A 24,344-nucleotide genomic window follows, 5' to 3' on the forward strand; every position below is an offset into this window, starting at 1 on the left:
GTCCAGCCCAAAAAGTGTCTGTCCTGGGCAGACTTCACCATCAGCCAAGTCTGGGCAGTGGAGAGGACCCGAGAGCCCCTGGCCTTACCCTGAACTATTCTTCATCTGAATCCCTCATTGTGCCACAGTGAACATGGGCAGCACTTGGGACTGAGGCACCCAGGCACCTCTGGGCACTGAAAACTTAATGGAACGCCGGAGAGAAAGGAGGGAGAGGACTGCCTTGCCTGCCCAGCATCCCACTGCCATCTACATCCTGCCTGGGACTGAAGGGTTTCCTACAGCAAAAGCTCCTGGGTGACAAAGAGGGATTGTCCCCACACAGCCCTTGTCCCACTCCTCAGGCTGCCACATGGCCTGGGCAGACCTTGCTGGAAGAGGATGAAGATGGTGGTTGGGGGACACACGTGTGTCTGGGGATCTTGGGGCTCTGCTCACAGCTTCTGTTCTGCCTCAAGTGGTGTGGACAGCCAGGGTGACAGTGCAGGCTGTGTCCCAGCAGCCCTGCAGGAGCAGTGCCAGGATGGCACAGCAACGGGAGCTGACTCAGCCGAGATGCACGGATAGAAGAGGCCAGAGCACTGATCCAGGTCTCAGTATAAATACAAATTTATTCTCTTTCCAGATCAGAGATGCCACAAAGCAGTGAGGACAGCAGCACCACAGTACATGGTTACCAGAGCATTAACCAGCCTGCTCCCCTCCCTGACACATCCTAGCTCCCAAACACAGCCCAAGCACCCAGCCTGGCCCCCTCTGCTCCCCACACTTGGCTCTGGGGCCAGCAGCTCCTCATCCTGCCCTTTTTCTTCCTCCAGCTCCCCCCCAGGCTGGATACTCCTGACCACACTCTCAGGCCAAACCTCACTCTGCTGCTCCCCACACTGTTCCCATCTTGCCCCTGGGATAACAGAGGGGTCCAGCTGGGTCTCACAGGCTGGCCTGTGGGCCCTCTGACCCACAGCCTGACACAGCATGCCCAAAGCCACCCTAATGCCACCACACTGCCCTCCTGCCACTCACCTGGCCGGGACAGCGGAGAGCAAGGACAGCCACCCACGCTGCTGCCAGCAGACACTGGAGCCCTACACACTGAATACCCCTGGCTGTAAGGCTCACACTGCCTTGTTCTTGGTGTGGGCACTGCTCCTCACCTCTGCCAACACCCCAAAGCCAAGCCCACAGCCCTGGGCCTGACACCCAGCCCTGGTCACAACTTCCCCAGGCAGCTCAGCCCCGCATCCTGTCCCAGCCAGCAACAACAGCCCTGGCTCTATCCTTGCAAGCCCTGCTTAGGTCGGATATTTCACCCCAGTGTGCAGCCCTGCCCTGCCCGGAGGGCTCAAGCCTCTCATCTTTCCACAGCCTCTGGCCCCAGAGCACCAGGGCCATCTCAGCCCCTGCTCTGGGTTACCCTGCAGCACCTGACTCTGCCTCTTTCTCAACATAACACAGCACAAGACAGCCAGCCCGAGGGACCCCTGGGGACCAGGAGCCACCACCCCCAAGCCGCCCTGCCAGAGGCAGAACAGCCTCCCTGCACTGCCCCGCTTTCAACGAGGGCCTCCAGGCCCCCAGCTCAACCCAAAGCTGGGGACAGCAGCAGGGCAGCTGCTCCCTGGGGGTAGCAAGGAGATGCCCTGCCTGTCCTGCTGCCCACCCACACTGCCACGCACTTGCATCTGACCAAGGTGGCCGCGGGGCTGGAGTATGGCTGGAGAAACCCCTCCCTGCCCAGGGATGGAGCTGGGTCAGTGCAGGACAGGCTCTCTGCGCCATGGCAAAGGCACGGATCCCCAGGAAACCACGAAGTACCTGCTGTGGGTCCAGCCCTCACTGAGCTCCCTCACAGCCGCCCTGCAAGGCAACACCAGCAACAGGGAAGGTGCTGGTTCCCCTGGGAGCAGGAGTTGGGCTGGTCTGAAAGTGAAGGGCAGCTACACTTAAGGTATTAGAGTTTAATAGAGTGAGCCCATGAGGGTATTTAAGTACAGTATATATATATAATATATAGAAATATATGCAAATTAAACAACAATAAGGCTCTGTTATAAAGACCCTCTCAATATAAGGCTACTAGCTGGGCTGAAGCTCTAACATGGACTCAATCCCTACTCCATAAACCTCACAGACTCTCTCCTGGTGGTATGTGCCTAGCTGGCTGCAGAGCCTTGGGTGGCAGAGCTCAAACCGTAAGGCTGGCAGCTGCTTACTGTTATAAAGAGTTATTTTAAAAATTGTGTGGCTCCAGGAGTGTTTTGGTGCCCATAAACCTGGAGGCTCCTGGGCACAAATGAAGAGTGGGATGCTGAGCTCAGCATCCCCCGAGGGCTGCAAGCAAAGGCAGCAGCCTGTGGCTGCCAGGGGAGACAGGCAGTTTTCATGGCTTCAGTTCTTTCTTCTGAACCATCCCACCCATGCTTGGACACTGTGGCTGAGTGACCAAACCAGCCTCCTGGGGAGCCCACAGTCCCACTCCTGCGTGACCCATGTTCCCCTGAGATCTTCTGGAGCTGGCAAGCATCCTGCACCACCAGCTCGGAGGGAGTCTGTGTGAGGTCTGCTGCAGCACAGGGAGCATGGCAGGGAGAGAGGGGGAGGAAAGCAGCCAGGTAGCTGGTTAGGAAAAGCCTCTGGCTCACAGGAGGTGTTAGATAAGGGAGGTCATACCTGAAAGAGAAATAGACAGGTCAGGAAAATAGAATCCAGAGCCACCTGGTTAGAAGGGGGCTGCTGCAGAGCCAGGAGGATCCTGCTCAGGGATGGCAGAAAGTGGCCAAGAGTCTGCATGGGCAGACCTCATGTTAGTGCTGGCACCAAGAAATGTCTCCCTCTGGCAGCCTGGGCAAGAGACCAAGTGCTGCTCCTGGACTGGAGCACAGAGGGAAAGAGGAGAATGACCAACAGCAAAACCCACTGAGTGAGTGGAGTGCCATCCACACACACATCCCCCAGTCTCCATCCCTGCTGGGAAGAGCCGTCCACGAGCAGCCAGGAGGGTTTGCACCATTGCTTCCATCTCATCGGGCAGCTGGGGCCTCGACCTCTCCTGCAGAGGGGTCTGGACAGGGATGAAGCCAGGAGGTGGCTCAAAGCTGTCGCTGCAGGTGGGTGCTGGCAGGTCTGTCCATCCTCATAGTGGGAGCCCCACAGGGTGCAGGTCCTGAGCAGGGCAGGAGGCTGCCTTGCAGCTCATCACAGGGATCTGTTTGGTCTGTGCTCTTGGCAGCTCTGATCACCTCTCCTTGCAGCTGTGAAGCCTCTTCCTCCTCCTCTGTTCCCAGGCCACGCACCCATCCCAGCAGCACTGCAGCAGCAAAGCTCTTGGCTGAAGCACTACAGGTCATCAGCTGTGGCAGGGAAGCTGGGATCGGGGCAGGGCTCTGTGGGGAAAACCTCACCTGAGGGAGCAGTAAGAAGCGGGAGAGGAGGATTTCACTCAAGTACCTCGAGAGTTGGGGAAGGCGCTCCGCAGCTTCTCCATTATGTCTTCCAGGCACATGCTGACTTCCTGGGTTTTGGCTTCCACCTCATCTGCAGTGGGAGAGAGAGCAGGTGGGTATGAAAAGGCTCTCTGGACATCCACCTGGCTGCCAGCATCTCTGCAGGATGGCAGGGTGTGGGCAGCATGGAGACAAGGGAGCAGGGCCAGGAGCTCAGCCCAAACCTCACCTGCAGTTTCAGTGTCAGGGGTGTTGTGCTCTTTCTCCTTTGCCTGGCTGCCTTCTGACTGATGTGGAGATGAAGCCAAGGAAGAGGCTGCTGAACCATTGCCTTCTGACTCTGCTGGAGGCTGGAGTGAGAAGAGTTGTTGTGAGGAGGTTGCCATGATCCTCTGTCCTTGGTTTCCCCTGTTCCGCCTATCCCCTTTGTGCCATTGTCCCAGCTCTGCTGTGGCAAAGCCCACCCCAAGGTCCCAGATCTTTGCTCTGAGCATACCTGCAGCAGCAGCTCCCTCAGCCTGTGCAGCTGTGACTCCAGCTGCTTGTTGTGGTCCTCCAGGATCTGCATCCGTGTCTCCAGGCGGCTCTTGTGCTGCCGGAGGATTCGTGCTTCTGCCAGGAGCTCGTCGTTACGTGGGTCTTGCACTGATTCGGGAGAGCCTGTAGCCAAGGTTGGGGACTCCACTGCCTCATCATGCTGCCATTTCAAACGTCTCAGCTCTCCCTGGAGGATCCTGCGGGACAGCCCAGGTCAGCATCCCCACAGTCCTTCCTAGAGACTGCTGGAAACACCCGGGAGCTGCACACTGGGGATGGCCCATGACTCAGACTAAACTATGCCATTTGTGAAGCTTAAGGGCCAGGATGCTGCACTGCAGAGTGGCCTGTCTGTGGTTTTACCCCGCTCAGGGAGTTCACAGATATGCAACCACTTCCCAAGGGGCTGAAAACAAGGGCAGGGAAAGCATCACCTCCTCCTGAGCTGATCTGCCCTGCCTAGAGCCTCACCCCATATGGTCCAGGGCAGCACTACCACTGTACACGAGGGGCTCAGGGACAAGAAAGACAGAGTGCCCTGGGGTCACTTCAACTAGTTTGGGATTCAGGAGGGGAACAGGTTCTGGGGATGTGGGAAGAAACATTTTGGGAGAACAGAGTTATCTCCCTTCCTTGGAGAACACACCCTCACTGAGTTTTAGTGGTCAGCTTAGACACACTCCAAACCTTCCCTCTCAGCATCTGCAATCCCCTCCTCCAGACCCAGCTGCATCCCCTGGCTCCACTCTGAGCTCCACAAGGCTTCTCCAGTCCCTTCTCCCCTCTCAGGCTATAACCCCCACTTTCAGAGTTGCCCCTGTCTCTACCTGTTTTCATCCTCTAAGTGAGCCAGCACTCGCTCCAGCTCTCCCTTGTCATCCATGCTGAGGCTTCCTGGAACCTGCTGGCTGCCCCCAGGCTCTCTGTCGGTGATAGGGCTGGAATGGCGCAGCAGGTACTGGTCCTCGTCCCTGTTCCAGCAGGTGGAGAAACACCTTAATTAGGGAAATCATGGGATTTGTGTGCCCTTGGGGAAGGACAGCACAGAGGGAGGCAGTTTCAAAGGGGAGCTCCTTCTGGCTGCTCCAGGCCTGGAGCTCAGAAGGGGCTCAGCATCCCTGGTAGCTGGGGGTGCCCGAGAGCCTCTCACTCAATGGGACTGGGAAGGAAAGCATTTCTGTACCCTGGCTAGGCGTGGATAGAGCCACAGGAGCCCTGACTCATCAGGAGGTGAGGGGAAAGGAAGGGAGACAGAACTCACAGGCTGTCATCAGGGGACAGGCTATCACTGAAGAAGGAACAGTTCTGGCTTTCCATCTCTGCAAGCCTGGAGGGAAGAGAAGAAGGTTGAAATACAGTCAGAGACACCCTGAATGTCTGCTCAGTGCACCCTACTTAGGGCAGCCCCTGCAAGACTCCTCTCTGGCAAGGTCTGCCACCTGGCCTGCACCAATCTGCCCTTCTGCACAGGCTCTGGAGAGTTTTGCCTTTTAAAAAAACCAAAATACACTGCTGGGTGTAAGTCTCTGGAATAAAGAGCTGCTGCTGTGCAGTTGGCTCAGCCTCCTCTCTCACAAGCAAAGGAAAGAGGTGTAAGAATTCCAGCTCCAGCCTAGGGGCCTGAGCTACAAGTACAGGCTCCCTGTACTCCTTGGGTCCACACGGTGAGGGCAGAGACTCCACAAACCACAAGGCAGCAGCAGTGGGAAGCTGGCAAACAGTTCTGGTGAGGACACAGACAGAGCAGAACAAGACACCGAGGGATGTGCCTGGTGAGAATCCATCCAGCAGCTACTGGGGAGAGCAGGACAGAACACGGAGGCTGCTGCATCCCCGAGACATCTGCTGTCAAAGGCATGGTCTTTGCTGCCAATTTACACAGCATCAGCCATGTCCCAGGCAGGTTTGCCTGGCCCTGCAGCATGCTGGGAAGGGTGGAGGGGTCTGTGACCATACATCTGCCCCAAAAGCTGCCCCCCCATACCCATCAGCATCATGCTCTGTGCCCAGGCAGGACAGCAGAGCCCAGTGGTGGTACCTGCTGGCAAAGTGCTCGATCCGGGAGTGTGTGTCGGCGTGTGGCAACATCGGGGAGGAGGCTGGGCTGCAAGAGATGCACACTAGTCAGCAGGGCTTGGGAGAGGCTCATCTCACCCGGCTGAAAAGAGCCAGGGACAGGCTGGAGAGGGAGGCTGAAATCTCTGTTCCTTTGAGAACAAGGCGTCATATCACCCTCCGAGCAAGTGCTCCTCCAGCCCTCCCCCAGGAGCCCTGTATGAGCTGAGATGCTCCTTCCATCCACAGAATTCATGTCTCATTCTGGGCCCAAAGACAAAACCCAAGGCACAGCCAACTCACGTCTCAGAGAAGTCAGCCTCGAGCACAGACTGGACGGGCAGGTAACCCCTCTGTGGGTGCTTGCTGAAGTACTGCTTGGACCGAAACTTGTTCTTCAGTGTCGTGGCAAAGTCTCTCATGTTCTCACTGGATGTGGTCTGCAGAGACCCAAATATGACAAAAGTGCTGCTTAATGGAAAGTGGGGGACCACAGTTCAGTACCCACAGGAAAGACCCCTCAGGCTGGGCATGAGCTCCATGGGGGAAGAGGAAGATAAAACTGAGGAAGCAAGGAGGGCACACAGCAGCTCTGTCAGTCATGGGGCCTGGCACAGGGCAAGCTGGGCATTGGGGACCGTGCATCCTGCTCACCATGAGCCCCAGAAGAGCAGGGACACAGGCAGCCTCCAGCATGCAGAGTGTATGAAACTACACAAGGGCTTCGCTTGTGGGGCTGCACCAGCCTAAATATCACAAGGCTGCTGCCATCAACGGGACCTGCTCTGAGCCAGGCCGTCCCAGCCCAGCCCAGCTCCATACCGGGGTGTAGTACTCCATGATGGGGTAGTGCAGCTTGTTGCCCTTGCTGGCTCGCCCGGTGAGGAAGCAGGTCTGGCAGATATCCACATTGAACTGCTTCAGGCTCCGATACCTGGAGAGGTCAAGAGGCCATAGAGATGCACTGGAAGTCATCAAAAACACGTGTTTAAAGCCCAAGAAGAGGTCAGTGGGAGGGGACAGAGGTGGCCTGTGTTGCTCTAACACCCCAGTGAACCCACAGTGCTGATGGCTGAAGTCCCCAGAAAAGCAGCCTGCTCCTTCCCCTTAGCTGGCAGCTGCTCTGCCCTGCCCGAAACACTGCTGGCTGCAGAGCTCCAGGCTCCCCCAAGAGCACAGAGCAAACTCAGCTCTTCCTGCAGGACACCACGTGCTCCCCTTGGGGCCAGGGTCACATATCACAACCCTTACCTGAACCCTTTGATGGGGCACTGCCGGCAGACGGAGCACTTGGTCTGGTGCTTCACCTGCTCAGCCATGGTCACCCGGTGCAGCACCGCCAGCCACACCATGGACTGTGGCTCCAGGTTGGCCCACTCCAGGAACTGGGACGCCTCAATGGCAGACTTCCCATTACTCTGGGGAGGGGAGAAGAAGGGGCTGCTCAGAGCTGGGACCCGGCCGTGGTGGGGTGCAGGTCCCCTGCCACCTCAGGAGCCTGTCCCCAGCACGGCTGCTGCAAACAGGGCGAGGGCCGTGGCCCCACACTCACGAAGCGGAAGCAGCTGCGGATGCTGGGCTCCACATTGCTGCCCCCAAACGCTGCCACCTCCCCCAGCTGGCGCGGGACCTGGATGGCCTCGTGGAGCAGGACGCCGAGGTGCCGCTGGTCACACAGTCCCCCGGCGTTCGCCACTTGGCTGAAGAGATCTGCGGGCAGGGCAGACATGCAGCTGACACCCCAGCACCCCAACAGGAGGCAGGCATGGGGGAGCAGTGTGTGGGTCACACCAGGGACCCCCTGACCGCCTCCAGCAGGGAGCTCAAATAAGAGGAAAAAACTGAGCTATGATTAAATAACCTTTACCAGTATCCTTCCAGCTCCTAATAACCAGTTTAGAGTCTTCTTCAGACAGGGGCTACATACATCATTTATTTAACAGCCACAGCTAGCCTGTCCTCTATGAATCAGCTCAATCCCTTTATTTAACCCCTTGGTGCTCCTTATGCTACACAATATTCCCCTCCACAGCATTCCATGGTTAAAATGCAGTGAGGAAAGCAATGTGCCTGAAACCTACTTCCCCACACCCATGTGCTCCCTGGTATTTTCCTTCTGGAAAGCACTGGATAACTTTCCTGTGTGCCTTCTCTGCACTGTTCCTTACAGTGCCATGCAAGCAAGATCACTGCAGCACCAGTCAGTCTACAAAAACACCTCCTAATTTCGGTGGTGGCGTAGGCCTGGAGAAGGAGGGAGAGGTGATGATGCAAGCATCTTAGTCACTGCAGGAAAGCTTTCTTTGCTCCTCCTGGGCAAAGAAGGTGTAAGCCAGGAAACAAAACCACTCCTGTTTTCCCCAGGTTAATTCTCACCAGGTTGTGGGGGAGGAAGACAAGGGACTCACACTGAAACTTCTCCTTGACCTCTGTCCCACACAGACACGCAATGCCTGTCTTGAAGGAGAGAGCCCTCATCTTCCCGCTGCGGCCGCTGCAGGACGAGACATTGCACAGGTTGGCAAATGTTCCAGAGTGGGGTTTTTTTGGCAGGGGGGTCATCAAGGCAAGCACACACCAGGCAGCCCCCCCTCACTAGCAGCCAGAACCTTTCAACAGCAGTGCCAGCTGGAAGAGCAGCACAGAGGTTTCCTCCCAAGCATGGCAGCCCCACAGCTCGGGGGACACTGAGGGAGAGGTACCTGTCAAAGACGTTCAGCAGCCAGTTGAGGCTCATGTCCACGCAGAGGGGCACGTTCACCAGGATGCCCCGCTCCTCCTCCAGCCGCTCGTAGAGGGCGGTCAGGCAGTGGATGACCTCCACCACGTCCATCGCCCGGTCGCTGGGCTGCAGGTCATGCTCATTGAAGATTTCCAAAGCTGTGCCCAAGGTGACCATGTCCACTGCACAGGAAGCACGGGCAGAAGGATCAGAGGGAAAGGGAGGAAATCACAGAGGTGAGAACCAAGAGGAGAGAGATGCAGCCCTGTCCTAACCTGGGGCAGTGTTAGTCCCACACTGTGTTGGGAAAGATGCTGGCAGGATGGGCACAGCTCCTAGAATTCTTCTCCCACCTGTAAACCTCTCCCAAAATACCACATCTCCACCTTGAGCCACCATTCTCTGTGACCTTCTTTCCTCATTGCTATGTCCAGCCACAGCCGTGAAAATGCTATCCATGGAAAGCTCTGTGCAGAGCCCAGTGCTGGCCTCTCTGCACATGCCAGGTCCCTGTGGGGCAGGTGTGGGGGCACAGACCCACACAGACCCCACAAGCAGCTGCCCAGAGATGGATCAGTCCTGTCTCCAGCTCTGATAGAGTGAGGGAGTTGAGGCACAAATCCAAAACAGGGCTAGGACACCGTGAGCTTTCAGATTTCTATGGCTGCAGGTTGTATGTGCTACTGTGTTAGCAACCAGCAATATTGCTTTCCTGAAAACCCTTCCACATCTTTGAGACCATTTATGTTCACCAGGGGATTGTGTGCCTTCTCCACACTGTAACTTCACTCTGTGGAAAAATCCTCCCTTCTCCTGTCAAAGCTGCTACACTTGCACTGGGAAGCCCCAGCTCCCGTGCCAGGGAGTATCGCTCCTGCCCACCCTCGTGTCCACACTGCCCACGACTGCATATGGCTCTGATCTATCCCTCACTGCCTCTTTCCTACACAGCCACTCCACCAAACTTCTCATTATGGGAAAGCTGCCTTGGCAACCTCCTTGCCCTTTTCTCAAGTATATCTTGAATAAAGAGCACTTATTCAAGTCATTTCTGGGCTGGAAAGAAGGCGACAGCACAGCATGTGAGATGCAAGAGATGCACAACCAAAGATGCACAAGCAGCACATGGGAGGGCTCTCCTTTACTCTTCACCCTTGTTTCCTCTCCACCTTGCTGCTGCTGCAGGGACACTTTTACAGGGTGGCCAAAAGCCAGCTGCTGCTTTCTTCTGTTTGCATTACCTCATCTCTGAATGCCCCTGGGTACAGGGCAGCCTCATCACCAGTGTCGTGAAAATACTCCACAGCCAGGGCTCGACTCCCTTGAGAACCCAACCTCCTTATACCCTGGCTCATTGCCTTCCTCCAGCCCTTCCACAGGACTGCCTGGGACCCCACTGCTGCCTGGCTGTACCTCCTCTCCTTCACGAAAAATTAATTCAGGAAGGGGATTTCCCTCAGGCTGCTGCTGCAGGATTTTTTGACAGAGCCTTAGGTGAGAGGTTTTGTCAAAAGCTCTGAGCAGCCAAGGATGCTGCATCTATCAGATTCCCATCTGCTTGCTTGCCAGTTCCACCAGAAACTCCTCAGCAGTTTCCAAGGAGCAGCTACCTCTTGAAGAGATGTTTGAACTCCTGTCGTATCATATTAACCCAGCTATTAATCCTCCAGTTTTCACCAACAGGGCAGAAGCCAGGTTTGTTGGCTCCCTCCCTGCTCTTTAAGCAGTGAAGCCCTCTCTGTCCCTGCCAGTGAGGCTGGTTTCATCTCTCACTTACATCCACACCTTCTCCATGCTCCTTTGGAGCTGCTTGGTGAGCTCCTGCCTGATCCCACGGCTTTGTAACTCTGAGCTGGACCACTTTGTTCTCAGATCCCTTTGGCTAACACCTACCCCTGAGTCATTTCCACCCCAAGCCTGTAAAGAAAGGCACTGTCAGAGACTGGTGGATTTGCTCAGCTTCCCAGGCTGATCTTCCCGGTTTCTCGCCTCAGCTACCTGTCCCCTGGTGCCTCCTGCCTTTGATGTGCTGATAAAAGCTTGTGTTAGTTTAATGCCTTCACTGAGGGAGACCCAGCAGGAGGGAAACCCTTCCCACACTCACATCGAAGGGCTTTTTGCACCCGCCGGAGTTTCATGGCCGTCCGATAAGCTGAGAACTTGATGTTGTTCAAATCCGCTGCAGTGACACAGGAAAACAAGAATAAAACCACGGCACAACATCCTTATCTCCAGGGCAGGAAGCAGCAGTTGCAGTGCCCAGACCCCAGCCCCACCAGCAGAAGCAGAGCACGTGCAGGAGGGTGAGGAGCAGAGCCTGGCAGGGGTCACACCCCCCTGCTTTGGGGGACCCTGTGCCACAGAGGGGAGCAGGTGGCCTGAGGGAATCCCACGTGCACCCCATGCTGCAAAGAGGCAGATACTACTCCAATGGTTCTGTGACAGCCTCCTTACCCAGCGTCTGGTACAACTCTGTCATCTTTGGGTGGTCCCAGCACGTCGTCTGGGCCTGGTGGCTGGAAGGAAAATAGATGGAGACCAAGAGTCAATCTGGTAACCAAAAGCTGCCACAAGAGATTTAAAAAAGGACCTGGCCAGCACTAGGAGGGAGCATTTCAGTGTCTGCAGACGCTGCTGCATCCCACTGAGCACGTTCCCCAGCCACAGCAACATGAAGGATACCCACAGTAGGATATCCCCACTTGCTGCCAGCCCCCTCTCCTTCCAGCCACGGTTTCCCCTCATCTTGGGCATCCCAGCAGGCAGGGAAAGCCTGGTTGTGCCAGGCTGGGCAAGACACGCTTCACTGGAGGTGAGATCTCACTCCAGTCTGTTCACTGCCCCCCTCTCCCAATTGGTCCCCAATTCCTGATCCTGCCAGGCCAGAGAAGACCACGGGCTGTGTCTGGGAACACACTCACTTGATGTAGTATGGCACTTTGTTGGGGGAAATGGCTCGCTCCCAGGGAACCTGGACAGAGGCTGCAAGGAGAGAAACGTGTGTCAGATCAACACCAAATGCTCCCCTAAGCTGATGCTGTTTCTGATGCCAGCCCAGCAGGACTGTGCCAACAGGTGGGTGCCTCTGGAAAGGCTGTGTCTTCCCAGATCACCAGCTGGAGGTGTCGGTGCAGGCAAGGGGATGCTGCCTATAAGAAAGGCACGAGACTGCTGGTCTTGTTAGAGACACCTTTCCTCTCGAGACAGGGGCTTTGTACCTGGCTGAGCTCAGAACTCAGGAAAACACACTCCCTGATGCTTTTGATGATGCCCGAGGCAACTCTATGGCCACCAGTGGGCAGGACTCATAGCAGATGAGATTTGGGCACACAGACACAGCACTGCCTGTTATGGCCTGGCTCAGACACCCGAAGCATCTGTTGCTCCTGTTACTCCTGCTCTGTGTGCCAGCTGCAGTATCTTGGGAGGATGAGGATTCATCCCACACCAGTTGCCTGCCAGCCTGTGTTGTATAGAGGATGGAAGCCATTGCATGACCCTCGGTTATTTTCCTTTTTCACAGGCAGTGTATCAATTCCAGCAACTGGAAAAGTTATCCTTCCCTTCAGATAGGGGTACACAGTCTGGAGAGAAGCACAGGCCAACAAATCCCACTGACATTCAGAGACTCTGCAGGGCTCAGCATTTCCAAGGACAGACCCCAGGCTCTGGAGCACAACCTGCTGCCCACCCTTTGCAGGTCTGAGAGCTGTCAGCCAACAGCTCTGATATGTAGAAACAGCACCCCTCTACCTCACCACATGAATAAAACCTCCTGAAAATGCACATTTTTAACCTACAAATAACTAACACAGGAATTGAGGGACAGCCTCTTCCTGCCATCTGTTGTCTTGCTCTGAGGCTGACACAGTCCCGGTGTCCCCTGGGAGCTGCTGCTGCGAGTGTCACAGCTCTGTGCTCTGAAGGGAAACCACACTCACGTCCCACCCTTGGTCCCACAAGGTGAGGAAGCACTATGCCAACTTTGGAGATGCCTTCTGCTTTGGCTCCTGTGCACTGGGTACCAGCCTGGGCCCTTTTCCAGCCTCGTGCATGGCTCTGGCCTCAGCAACAGGACTTTGCACCCTGTTTTCCTGTGCCACAGCCCAGGCTGCTCTGCAGAGGCAACGTCATGGCGGAAGCCAGGGGGACCCGCTCACGTACAGGAGAGGAAGTGCTGAGAGCCTGGTCCAAAGTCCCGGTGGGCATCTTGGAGCTGCTTCAGGCGTTCGTTTATGGAGGCCTGGAGAATGGAAAAATAATGCACTGGCAGTCCAGCGGGCATTTGGGATTGATGACCCATTCAGGAAGGCTTGTGGGTAGACTCAGACATGCCCCAGCACACAGATGCTCTTCCTTCCTCTCCTATCTTGGTATTTGTGTCCCTCAGCCTGCTAAACCCTCTGCACCTCCTCCCACAGGCTGAGGCAGCACAGCCACATCTCCAGCTCACCTGCATCCACACTCTCACAGACATCAAAGCAGTCACAGCTGGTACTGACCCCCTCCACCAACACATCCTGATTCTCCCTTTGTTCCTCCCACTGCCTTTTCCCAATGAAGATCTCTGCAGATTTACCACTTTCCTCACACTGAACTGATGCTCTCCTCCTCCAGGAACATCCCTGCTGTGCCAAACCTTACTTTATCCTCCTTGAAGCTCAGCAGTGACAGCCCTTCCCAGCATCCTCCTGCCCATGGTTTGTTTGCAGTGCTTGCTCCTGACTCCTTCCCACCTGCAGCTGTTTCCAGCGGGTGTTGATCTGCTCCAGGGTGCGGGAATTCTCCATGCACAGGTGGACATCTGAGATGGCAAGCTGGTGTGCAAGATCATTGACCACTTTCACCCCATCCTTCACAGGGGAGAGCTCCTCTTTGAACAGCTGGAGTCCAATGCCCAGGGACACAAGCACAGAGCAGGGTAAGAAGGAAAAGAAGCAGGTGAGCAGCCAGGACTTGGATCAGATTCCTTTGCTACAAGCTAGGGTGGGCTAAGCTAGTGGCTGCCAAGCCACTGCTGACTAACCCTCCCACAGGGTACCTTAGCAGGGTTAAAAATACCCAACCAAACCTATCAGGCTGCAGATGACTCCTGATAAATGCAATGGTGACAATGATTCAACTATGCTGAGCCACTGTACCTGTGTAAGGTCTGTGCCATGACGAGGCACTCAGCATGGCCAGTTGTTCAGGACACTGCTGGCCAAAACCTCCCTCACAAAGCAGGGGGTCTGTGGGAAGGAGGACTTGGCCCTGAGATGCCAGGCAATGAGGTTGCCTTGGACTGAGCAGTCCATGGGAGCAGCTCTGTCCTCCTGGGAAGCAGCATTTCATCACCTCTGGGGCAGAGGTCGGAGCCTTCTCAGAGCCAGGAGTACCTTGGTTGACTGGATGTGCTCTGGCAAGGAGTCAATGAAGAGGTCCCCGATGGGTTCCCAGGTCTCCCTCACGCTTTCAGCCTGGTCCAGGGTCGTGCTGAGCTCTTCCATAGCCCCTTTAATCTCCAGCAGCTGCTCCAGTGTCCGTTCAATGTGGCGGTGCTGGTCCACGCACCGGGCCGTGAGCTTCTCCCACAGCTCGCTGGCCACGTTCGCCTGCTTCCAGACAAAGCGGCTGATGTTCTGGATCCGGTGCCGGGGAGACACATCTGTGAAGGCAAAGCAGGAGGGGAACAGGGATCCAAAATGAGAGCCCAACCCAGAGGAGAGTGGGGCAAGGGATGGAGAGCGGACGGGGAAATGGGAGATTAAAAAATCTAGGGAAAACTGGGAAAGGGGAAGGAAAACAAGCAATAATAGTATCCATCTCTGCACCAGCTCCTCTAGGTATCCAGCTTCTCTATCCTCACAGGCAGAAGCCATGCTGCCTTTTAAAAACCCACCCCAGAGCACATGTGGTGCTGCCTCATGAGATGCCCCCCTCATGATGGACTGCACCAGGAGCCTCTGCCTTTTCCTGTGCCAGTCTGACCTTTGGCCAAAGGACTGGGCACAGCCTGGGCATGGTGGTGTGAGGTAGAGCACTGATGTGCAGCTTTGTGCCACACCAGCCACCTCCACTCCACCCTCTCCAGACCAGCCCAGGAGGAGCTGGGAAACCAGAGAAAAAAAGGGGAGCTCCACAGACCTTTGCTTTCTAAAGCTGGTTCTTCTAATTCCTCAAATGGGTGCTGGGAAAGGAAAGCCTGTGCTGATTCCAGGACAGAGTAAATGTATGGTCCCCGAGACTTCACTTCTTCCATGAAAGCCTGGAGAGCAGAGCACAGGGATGAGACAGCAGGCTGAGGCAGAAAGTTGTGCCCTGGCTGCCCCCTTGCCAAATGCTGCAGTGATTTATTCACCCCAAGGCCCAAACCTCACTGGACACACAGAGAGAAGTCAGTGTTAAGAGAAATATTTTTGCAGTTCAGGGAAGGAATGGCCACCTGCCAGAAGGTGACTCCTGCAGAGGTTTGGCCTGCAGCTTTGCTGGAATGGGGAGACAGAACAGAGAGCCCAGAATGGTGTGTCTGAGCCAGGGCTGCACAAGAGGAACTGTTTTATTTATGGTGCCTTCAGGGGCACTGCTTGGAGACACTCCTCACTCGTGCAGCGAGAGCATGGCCACGCTAGCAGTCCTTCCAGCAGCCGCTCAGCAACAGGTCCAGCTGCTGCAGGAGCAAGGAGAGGAACAGCAGGATGCCCCAAAGCAGCACATCTGCCAGGGAAGACTTCAGAGGCATGCTGGTTTAGTCTGTCCTCTCCTCCCCTCCAACTGCAGTTCCCACACCAGTGCTGTCTGCTGGATGGGCTGTTTGTGCACCAGGGAAGCTCCATCAAGGATGAGGGATAGCAGCAGTAAACATTTTCTTTTTGTTTTCAAGGTAAAAACAACTAAAGCCCAACAGCTACTGGCAGTGAGAAGAAAATGCTGTGAACATGGGAGCAGGAAACTCTGATCTGTCTGGGTGTAGCCCAGCTTTAGATATGATGATAATGTGTTCAGTAATCACTCTGTTCCAGCCACAGGACTGCCCCTAGACCAAGCAGCCTTCTCAGGCCCCAGGATCCCAAAAGCAGAGGCCAGGGAGAGGTAGGACTTAGGGTAGCCACTACAAATGGCAGGCTTCACCACCAGCTGCAGGTGACTCAAGGCTGTAATGTGGGTTTACTGTCTAAAACCAGATGGGCTCTGCCTTTTTTCAGGAAGCAGAGGTGGAGACAGTCAAGGACTGGTGCACCCACAGGCTGTGGCACGGGCAGTGACATGAGGCACGGGTCCCAGGCTGGGCTGCCCACCCCAAACCCATCCCAGCAGTGACCAGGAGGCACAAGGAACGTACCGCGTGTGTCTCCTTCTCCTGCTGCACCAGGAGCACATCGCCCCGCAGGGGCAGCTGTGCCGACAGCTCCTCATCCTTCTGCCCCAGCCAGTCGATGATCTCCTGCAGAGGCACCTGCAGCTTCCCACTGTGGTCAGAGAAGGCCTCCAGCCGAGCCCTGGCAGGAGAGCAAGGACAGTGAGATGGCAGATAGACAGACAGGAGAGGAGCAGGTTCCCTGAGGAGGGGAAGCACAGCACCGTGGCTGGGTGCTGACCCCCAGGACCTCCTCAGTGACTGGCAGCACACCTCAGCATGGGCTGTGCATGACCCCCAGCCAGCAGAGAGGCTACGCTGCCAGGTGGGGTGAAGCACGGAGGCATTGGGAACAGGAAACTGAAGCTATTCCTCACCCTGGAGCCCAGAGTAGAGGACAGTCATTCCATGTTTGCCTGTGGGTCAGAACTGCTCTGGCTAGCATGGGGGGCTTGGGATGGCATTTACATGTCTGGGCAGCTTCCAGGAGCCTTGGATTAAGGCAGGAGACAATTAACATGCCCCAGTTAAGCTCTCTGTCATGCTGGCTGTGGAGCTGAAAGCTCTGACAGTCTGGAAGGCATGTTCCCCTCACACAGTGGAGAGGGCTCCCAGTGAAGGGACAGGCACAGAGCAGGTGGAGACAAAGCCCTGGGGCAAAAAGAGACAACTGCAGAGGTGGCAGAGGATAGAGAGACAGAAGAAAGCAAGCAGGAGTGAAAGCAGGGAGGGAGGAAAGGACAGGATGGGTAGAAATGGGGGAGATGCTTTCCAGCATAAGGAGATCCAAAAGTCTGTGGACCAGAAGGGGAGCCGAGCCAAGGTCACTGCGCATTCATGTGCCTCATCAAGCAAAAAAGTTCAAAAACCTCCTGACAATCACAAGCAGCAGGCAAGGCTGGAAGGCCAGGGCAGCCCAGAGCTTGCTCCAGGCAGGACTCTTACCGAAGGCTGTGGGATTTTTTTTTGATCTCGTTCCAGCAAAGATTCATCTCCAGAGGGGCCTGGGGCCCGGCAGCACTGCTTGGAGCCCGGGGGGTTACACACGAAGGTCCTGCACCATCCTGCGAGGCTTCAACCTGGGCAGAAACAGAACCACACTGCACCCAGAGATCACTGCCTGGTGCTTTGAGAACCTGCTTGGGGACACCCACCCTGCTCTGTACTAACCCTGACTGGTTTTTCAACTCTCAAGGGGGCTGCCTTGCTCCTTGAGTGGTCTGCTAGCAGCTCCCAGGAAACTCCTGGTGGTCCCTGGAGGAAGGATGGAGTGACAGCTCCAGCAGCACTAAGAGCAAAGGTTGAAGGGAGGGCTTACTGCACATCTCCTGCTCTCCTCAGTTATCCAGCAATGAGCTTATCTCACTGAGAGCTGTTAAGCCAGAGCTGGTCCTTATGTGTCACAGTGCCTGCGGGGCTAATGATGATTTTTCCCATATTATTCAGGGCTGCTGTGCTTTGAGAAGAGGCTGATCCTGCTGTTCCTAGGCACTGAGGGGATCTGCCAACATCCTTTATGCCATCCCCAATACTGGGACTTGCCACCTGCTCCTCTACAGAGGCTTCAGGATATTCCCTGCCTGCATGGCAAATCTGAGAAGCCACTTCTCCTCCACAGATGCTGCTTCTCCTCCGCAGCTCTCCAGAATGAGCAGCCGTGGGAAGGGTGCTGCGAGAGGCCATGGAGAGATGACAGCAAATCCTAACCCAGCCACATGAAGGAAGCACACTCAGCTGGAAAAACTGGGTGCTGGTCCCTGGACAACAAATCCTTGTTGGAATCCTCTCCTGAGCCTTTAGCACTGTATCATGCCCCTGCTCACGGTGCACTCTGCTGCACGTGCTGGTGACAGCAACACACAGGATCAGAAGCCCCTCACACAGGACTCAGCGAGGGAGAGGGGAATTTTTTTTCTCCAAAAAACACAGTTTATTAAGTAAAACACATGGACACATTCCCACAAGTGAGACATCAATGAGTTGTGTTGGAGAAATGGCAGCATTTCGATCGACTGCTGCTTTGATATTAGAGCTCGCTTGAGATAATTATCCCCAGGTGCTTAATCAACCATAATTAAATGTGTTAGTACTTTCTAAACAGAGCAAACAACAGGCCAGATAAGGGCAGCTGCCTTTGGGGGAAAAGCAGCAGCTCTTCCAAGGGGAATGTGTAAATACTTGTCACTTGTGCTGTCCAAGGACTCATGGAGGTGTCTGGAGAAGAGATTCAGCCAAGCCGAGGAAAACAACAGGCAGGAGAAAACAACCAGACAAGGAATTTGGCTGCACAGCTAAAAATACCCCCTCCACACCAGTTCTCAGAGAAAAATCAAATGATCGCCAAGACTGGTGCTAAGTTTGATTCATCTAAAAACATCCAACAGGCTGTTCTCTGCCTCCCCATCCTACCACTCCTAAAACACCGAGAAAACAGAAAACCATCACCCACAGAGTTCACAGGATTCTTGGGGCCACAAATAATAATCCACTCGAGCTAAAACTGCTGCTTGCACATAGAAAAATCAATACTCTGCATGTGCAAGTCCTCATGGCACTGAAGTAGGTCATTCCCATGGCACTGCCAGGGAATGCTCCAGCCCTCCCCTCTATCCCAGGGGATACCAAAGGAAGGGATCAGCTCTACCTGGGTGCAACTGCAGCACAGCTCAGCAGACAACACAGTCCTCCCAGCCTCATTCAATAAGTTAAAAGCCCACCACGCCTGCAACTCCCAAACCCAGTAGATAACCCTGTAGCAATGACCAAGCAGAGAGCAGGTGCTGAACATCTGCCTCCCTCGGACAAAACCCCTGCGAGCGAGCAGAGGCAGAAATAAGCGCTTTCCCTCTGAGCATCCCCTCAGCATCCCTTCCCCAGAGCCCCAGCTTGGACCCTCACTCCCCCTCCACCCCGGAACAGGTTTATTTTCGGGCGCAGAACACTCACGCAGGCTCTGGCAAGCGCATCTCCCCGTGCTCAGCCCCAGATCCGCCGGAGGAGCGGGCATCGCCTCCCGCCCCGCCGGCTGCCAGCGGCAGCACCCAGCAGGGCAGCGGGCAGGCACTGGGTGCCCGGCAGAGCTGGGCGCCCCGAGCACTGACCCCCCAGGAATGTGGAGGGAGGCGGCAGCGCCTCAGAGCCAGCCTCAATCCCAGCTTTGTCCAGTGGCATTCCAGCAGCCTCCAACCTGCCTTAACCCCGTGGCTGCCCCCAAAGCACAAGGGGGGCAGAGATCTGCCCACTGCAGGGCAACCCCGCGTGGGACATCAGGTGTGTCATTGCTCTGGGCACTGGGGAAGATGCATCCCTGCAAGGGCATGGCAAAGGGGATGACCAGCAGAGACCTTGGCTCAGATGCTGGAGCACATACAGAGCAGACAGGGGGTGTTTGCCAGGGAAGAGATTTATCTAGGAAATTATCCCATCAAGTCTCAGTGAACCAGAAGGTAAATCGGTTCTTGAGATCTAATCCCAAAAAAGTCAAAGATGCCCTTGTTGTCCCCCACGTGCTCCAGCACAGTGTTGGGTACCAGCAGATGTTCATGCCAGCCTGGACCAAGTGCAAATAGTTTCTTTTTGCCAGAAAGCTCTGGGCTGGCTTCTTGTGTCCCCCACAGTCCTGACGCCCAGAATTTTTATCATGCTCTCTTCCACCTACAGGGAGGGAAAGAAAAGCTCCCAGTATCTCTCCCTCTCTTCCCCTCCTTCCTTGCCTGCACATCTGACGGGTGCTGTCCCTCCCTGTGGGACCAGCACAGCCAGCTCCTCTCCTCACCACCTCTCGGCTCCAACAGATGGGAGAGCAGCTGCCAGACTGGAGGAGGGGGCTTCAGTGAGGCCGGGACACCGCTAAGAATGGGCTGTCTGCAGCCTGCCAAGAGCTTTCAGGACTAGCATGGACAAGAGAGGGAGGCTCTTTCCTAGGTGGTAACAGCAGAACCTTCAAACGAGGTGGACTGTCATTAACACTGCTCCGACTCCTGCTCCCCTTCTCTCTCCCAGCAAATCCCAAAGGGCTCTGATCCCCTCACAGAGGCTTGGGCTGCTCAGGCAGGTCAGGAAAGACATTTCCCTGCTCACCTTGTTCTACCCCTCTCCCTCCCCACTTCATTTGCTGGGCTGTTTATCAACCACCCGTGCACTGGCCCAGCGGCAGCGTTGTAACAGCCACCCTGGGGCCAATAAACCCTGACTCAGCCACCAAGAGCCTGCCCCCTGCCTCATTCTTGCATGCTGGAGCCTCTCCAGAGACAGCTCTGCCTTCCTCCCGCAGCTCCCTGAGGCTGGAGGGATCGAGGCTGATGGTCAGCCACAGTAGGGAGAAACGTCAGGCTCAGCCTTTGCTTTTCATGCTCAGCCTTTGCTTTTCATGCTGGAAGCACACCGAAAAAGGAAAAGGCAGAGCTGGGACCTCACTTGTCCTGGGAAGAACACTGCCAGTGCCCAAAGGAACCTTTGGCACTGTCCATCAGTCTCCAGTCAGGTGAGAGGTACCCTGGGACCAGCAGCTACAGGCAAAGAGGGATCCACAGCCTGGCAGAGCCAAGGCAGCATTTCCCCACCCTAAAGGTGCTAAACCAGCTCCTGACAGCTCAGTGAGAGTGCAGGCAGCTTTGCAGACAGTTTCCAGCACACCTTTCTGCTCTTCACTCTGCTCTGCTATTTACCCGAGGTCCCCAGACCTTCCTTCCCCTCTGGTGAGGAACCTGGCCTGAGGCTCAGAGACCCTGGGGCAAGGAGGAGGGAGACCAAGATCTGTCCCTCAAGAGAACGAGATTAGAAAGAGGTCAGACTCCTTCTCTGCCTTACAGCATCCACCAGGGGCTTATTTCCAAGCTCTTCTCTGCAACCAGGAAGAGCAGAAACCTACATTTTCACCAAAAGCTGACATTCTTCCAAGTTTCCAGGGAAAAAAAAACCAAAAAACAACCAAATACACAAGAGCTGTTAACAGTAGCCTCTCGCTCTTTATTGTGAAAGAGGCTTGAAATCCAGCCCTGCAGGTTGTCTCTCCTCCCCTGCTTTGGGAAACACGTTGCAGCCGGAGCGCTGGAGGAGAGCGCCCGCTCTCATTAAGTGCAGCCGACGGCGGGGCTGGGGCTGGCAGCCTTCCCTGCCACCAGAGAGCCTGGTGTGCCCCACAGAAATCTGCAACCTCTGCCAAAAGCTGCCACGAGAAAGACTCCCAGAGCCCAGCTCTTACCTGAGACAGCGGGCGGGCAGTGCTGCTGTGCTGCGCCTGGTCCGGGATGTGCCACTCAGGACATCGCGGGAGGACGTAGAGCCATTCCTGCATCACCAGGGGCTGCATTAGAACTGATGGTCATGGGGATGGAGCACCTGAAAAGCAGCGTTAGAGTCCCTGGGTCAGCTTGCACCTCCTCATGGAGCTGACCCCCTTCCCAGCTGCCCGGAGCGCTGCTGCCACGGCAGCTGGAGACTAAAAGGAAGCATTTTTAATTTAATATACTTCTACTGGTGTTGCAATCTTGTTTCATCTAAACATCCAACTCTTTTTTTGCACCTGGTTATGCAATTTGCTGTATTGACATGCTGTTAGTAAGTCCCACAGACTATAGTGTATTTTTGGAAAGGGTTGGGTTTCTTGAACGGTAGGAGATGCCCATGGTTTAAAGGGAGGGAGAGGGGCTATCACTGTCATGACCACTGTGCTAGCTTTGGTTGAGATAACATTCATGTTCTTCCTAGCAGGTGGTACAGCATGGTTTTTAATCCAGAACAACTTATGTTTAGGCAGAACAGACATATCCCCATAACAGACAACATTTTCAAACATATTTTTTCCTTTTCTATTCAGAAGGGAAATTGCCTAGAGCCCCAGCCTCATGTATCTCATACTGTGAGCTAGCTTTTTATGAGTTTTTACTCATTATGAGCTATAAAATTCCCTTCATTATCCCCATTTTTTGAACTGTATGACCTGTAAAGCCAGTTAGCAGTGGCCCCTTGACTATTCTATAGATCAGAAATGCGACCTCTGGTCACAGTGCTGCTGGGTTTTGTTGTTTGGACTCTAAATGAGCTAAAATAGGGATTTATCTCACTGCCAGCACCATCTCGGCTTTACAGAAAGCCATGAGAAATAAAGCTCAGAGAAAACTTGGTGAGTGCTTTCCTACTTTTAGAAGGTAAAAGAATCACCTGCTCCAGCAGCCAGAGCTCACGTCTGTGTGGAGATGAGGCTGCTTTCAGGGGAATGAATGATGCTGATGGAAGAAGGTTGTTGGCTCCTTCACACCCAGCTCAGCTGGACAGCTGGGAATCTTCCTGCTTGGTCCTGGCAGGGCAGGAGCAGGCAGCACATCCTGCACTGACAGCAGCCACACTGGACAGACGGCTGAGGAGAAATCCCCCCGGCCCTGCGCACGCTGCCCGTCTCTGACACTTTCACATCCCTCACGCCCCTGCCTGAGCTTTCACTGCCTCTCTCCCCTCCATTACACACATTAAGAGAAGAGATTATCCTGTTATGACTTTTTTTTTTAATCTCTTAACGATTTTTACAGCCATAATTCTCTCCCTTTCCAGCAGAACAGCCTGTGCTGAGCTCTCCAGCATGCTGACAATCCAAGGTCTTGTCCTCTCCCTCTCCTGCCCATGAGCACCAATGAACACTGCAGGCTGTGCATCCCTGCTCCTTTCCCCATGCAGGCAGGGGATTATAAGGGGATTATGAGACCCACATTAATAATTAGGAATTTCAGGGTCTTCAAAGCCCCCCAGCCCCCTGGGGCAAATTCACCTTACCCAACTCCAAGAGTATAGGAGATTTCTGACAGAAGGTAACACCACCTCCTCTTCCTCCAGTGCTTGTGCCATTTGGTCTCTGTTCTTCTAAATGACCTCTGAATGACACAATCTAGCAGAGCTACAATTCCCAGGGTGGGAAAAGGTATTTTTCCTCAAAGCCTCTAACAGAGGAATGCCACTGAGCTCTTCCCCAGGACTGGGAAATCCATGGCTTTTGCCAGTGAGGCTCTGTGGTGTCTCACTGGAGCTGCCATCCTGAGGCCTGGGTTTTTCTGCAGCACAGGGCAGTGAAACTGCAGTGATGTGTGCTGGCCAGACGAGTTCAGCCAGCCCTCCAACACCACACACAGGGGCTCTCTGCTCCCAGTCCTCCCAGCACAGCCTGGCCCCTTGTTCCTGCCACCAGCACTGCAGAACAGGAGCAGTACTGGGAAGGTGACGAGCTCTGCTGTGACTGTGTTTTCTCAGTGACAGATCTGCACGCACTTGCAGGTGCGGTTCTGAGACAGGGGTGGGTAACCCCTGCCCTGCAGGTCCCCATGTGCAGGACGTGGAGGGTTTCCAGGCTCCCTGCCAGCATCATGGAAACAAGAACAGCCATTGCTGCACCTCCTGAGTGCTGGGCTCCTTCAACTCCTCCAGGGATGACAAGGCCCATCAGGTCACAGATGGCACAGGGAACTAAAGCCTGTCCAAGGCAGCAGTCACACAACAAGCTGAGTGCCAAGCAAAGGGCAGTACCCAGTCACGTCCTGCCACGAACACCAGTGCAGGGTGGAGGGCAGTGGCTCAGCCGCCCCTTGCCACTCTGCAAGAGCAAAGACAAAGCCCAGAGGTGGAGAACCCAGATAACGTGGAACTAACTGAGCTGCACAGCAGCCAGCACAAAGGAGGACATTCAGGGGGAGAGAGAGACAACCAGATGGAGAGGCACGTCTGCAGGCAAGCCAACAGCTCCGTATGACCCCTTGCCAAATTCCCTGCTATTGCTGGAACCAGGAAAGGAGAAATGCTCTTGATCTGCTCTGCTTCTCTGCTGAAGCACACAAAACAGCTCCAGTTGTGGCACTTCTACTTTAGTGCTTCCACACAGCTCTGTGTCTGGGCGCTGCACCATGTGGAGTAGAGATTCTGTGGATGCTTCCTGGCTAAATTCCTATTGCCTGATGCCTGCGCCTGTCAAGAGCCAAACCTGTGATCCACTTTGCCTCTCCCACACCACCATTCAGCTTCTGCACTCTGCTTTAGGTTGGTGCTGGAGACCCAGCAAACGACAGCCAAGGTTCAACACCACACAAATCAGATTTAAAGTGCTGACAACAAAAGCTGATCATCCCCACAGCCTACTCCAAACCTCTACTGGAAAAGGAGTTGAGAGATCCTCCCTTGGAGGACTCGGGGAACAAAGTGGTCAGGCTGTTCAAACAGATATAAAGTGAGCTTGGTCCCCTGGGCACACTTCTGTGCAAGCAGAACAATC

The 24,344-nt window shown here is 55.0% G+C and overlaps 1 protein-coding gene across 1 annotated transcript; it reads right to left on the minus strand.

Annotated features, from left to right (window-relative positions):
• Window positions 1-3,419: 3,419 nt before the first annotated feature.
• DRP2 (dystrophin related protein 2) lies at window positions 3,420-17,120 on the minus strand. The gene is made up of 21 exons (XM_082289382.1): window positions 17,039-17,120; window positions 16,079-16,235; window positions 14,884-15,004; window positions 14,136-14,404; window positions 13,494-13,640; window positions 12,922-13,000; window positions 11,679-11,739; window positions 11,212-11,273; window positions 10,862-10,936; window positions 8,738-8,939; window positions 8,444-8,529; window positions 7,588-7,745; window positions 7,287-7,453; window positions 6,858-6,969; window positions 6,339-6,475; window positions 6,019-6,084; window positions 5,242-5,307; window positions 4,808-4,951; window positions 3,940-4,177; window positions 3,673-3,793; window positions 3,420-3,534 (listed from the first exon to the last, which is right to left on the minus strand). The coding sequence occupies exons 1-21, from the start codon at window positions 17,083-17,085 to the stop codon at window positions 3,440-3,442; spliced, it is 2,610 nt and encodes an 869-aa protein (XP_082145508.1). The 5' UTR covers window positions 17,086-17,120; the 3' UTR covers window positions 3,420-3,439.
• Window positions 17,121-24,344: the final 7,224 nt, after the last annotated feature.

This window comes from Coloeus monedula (genome assembly GCF_965178545.1).
Source record: "Coloeus monedula genome assembly, chromosome: 12".
Classification (NCBI taxonomy): domain Eukaryota; kingdom Metazoa; phylum Chordata; class Aves; order Passeriformes; family Corvidae; genus Coloeus; species Coloeus monedula.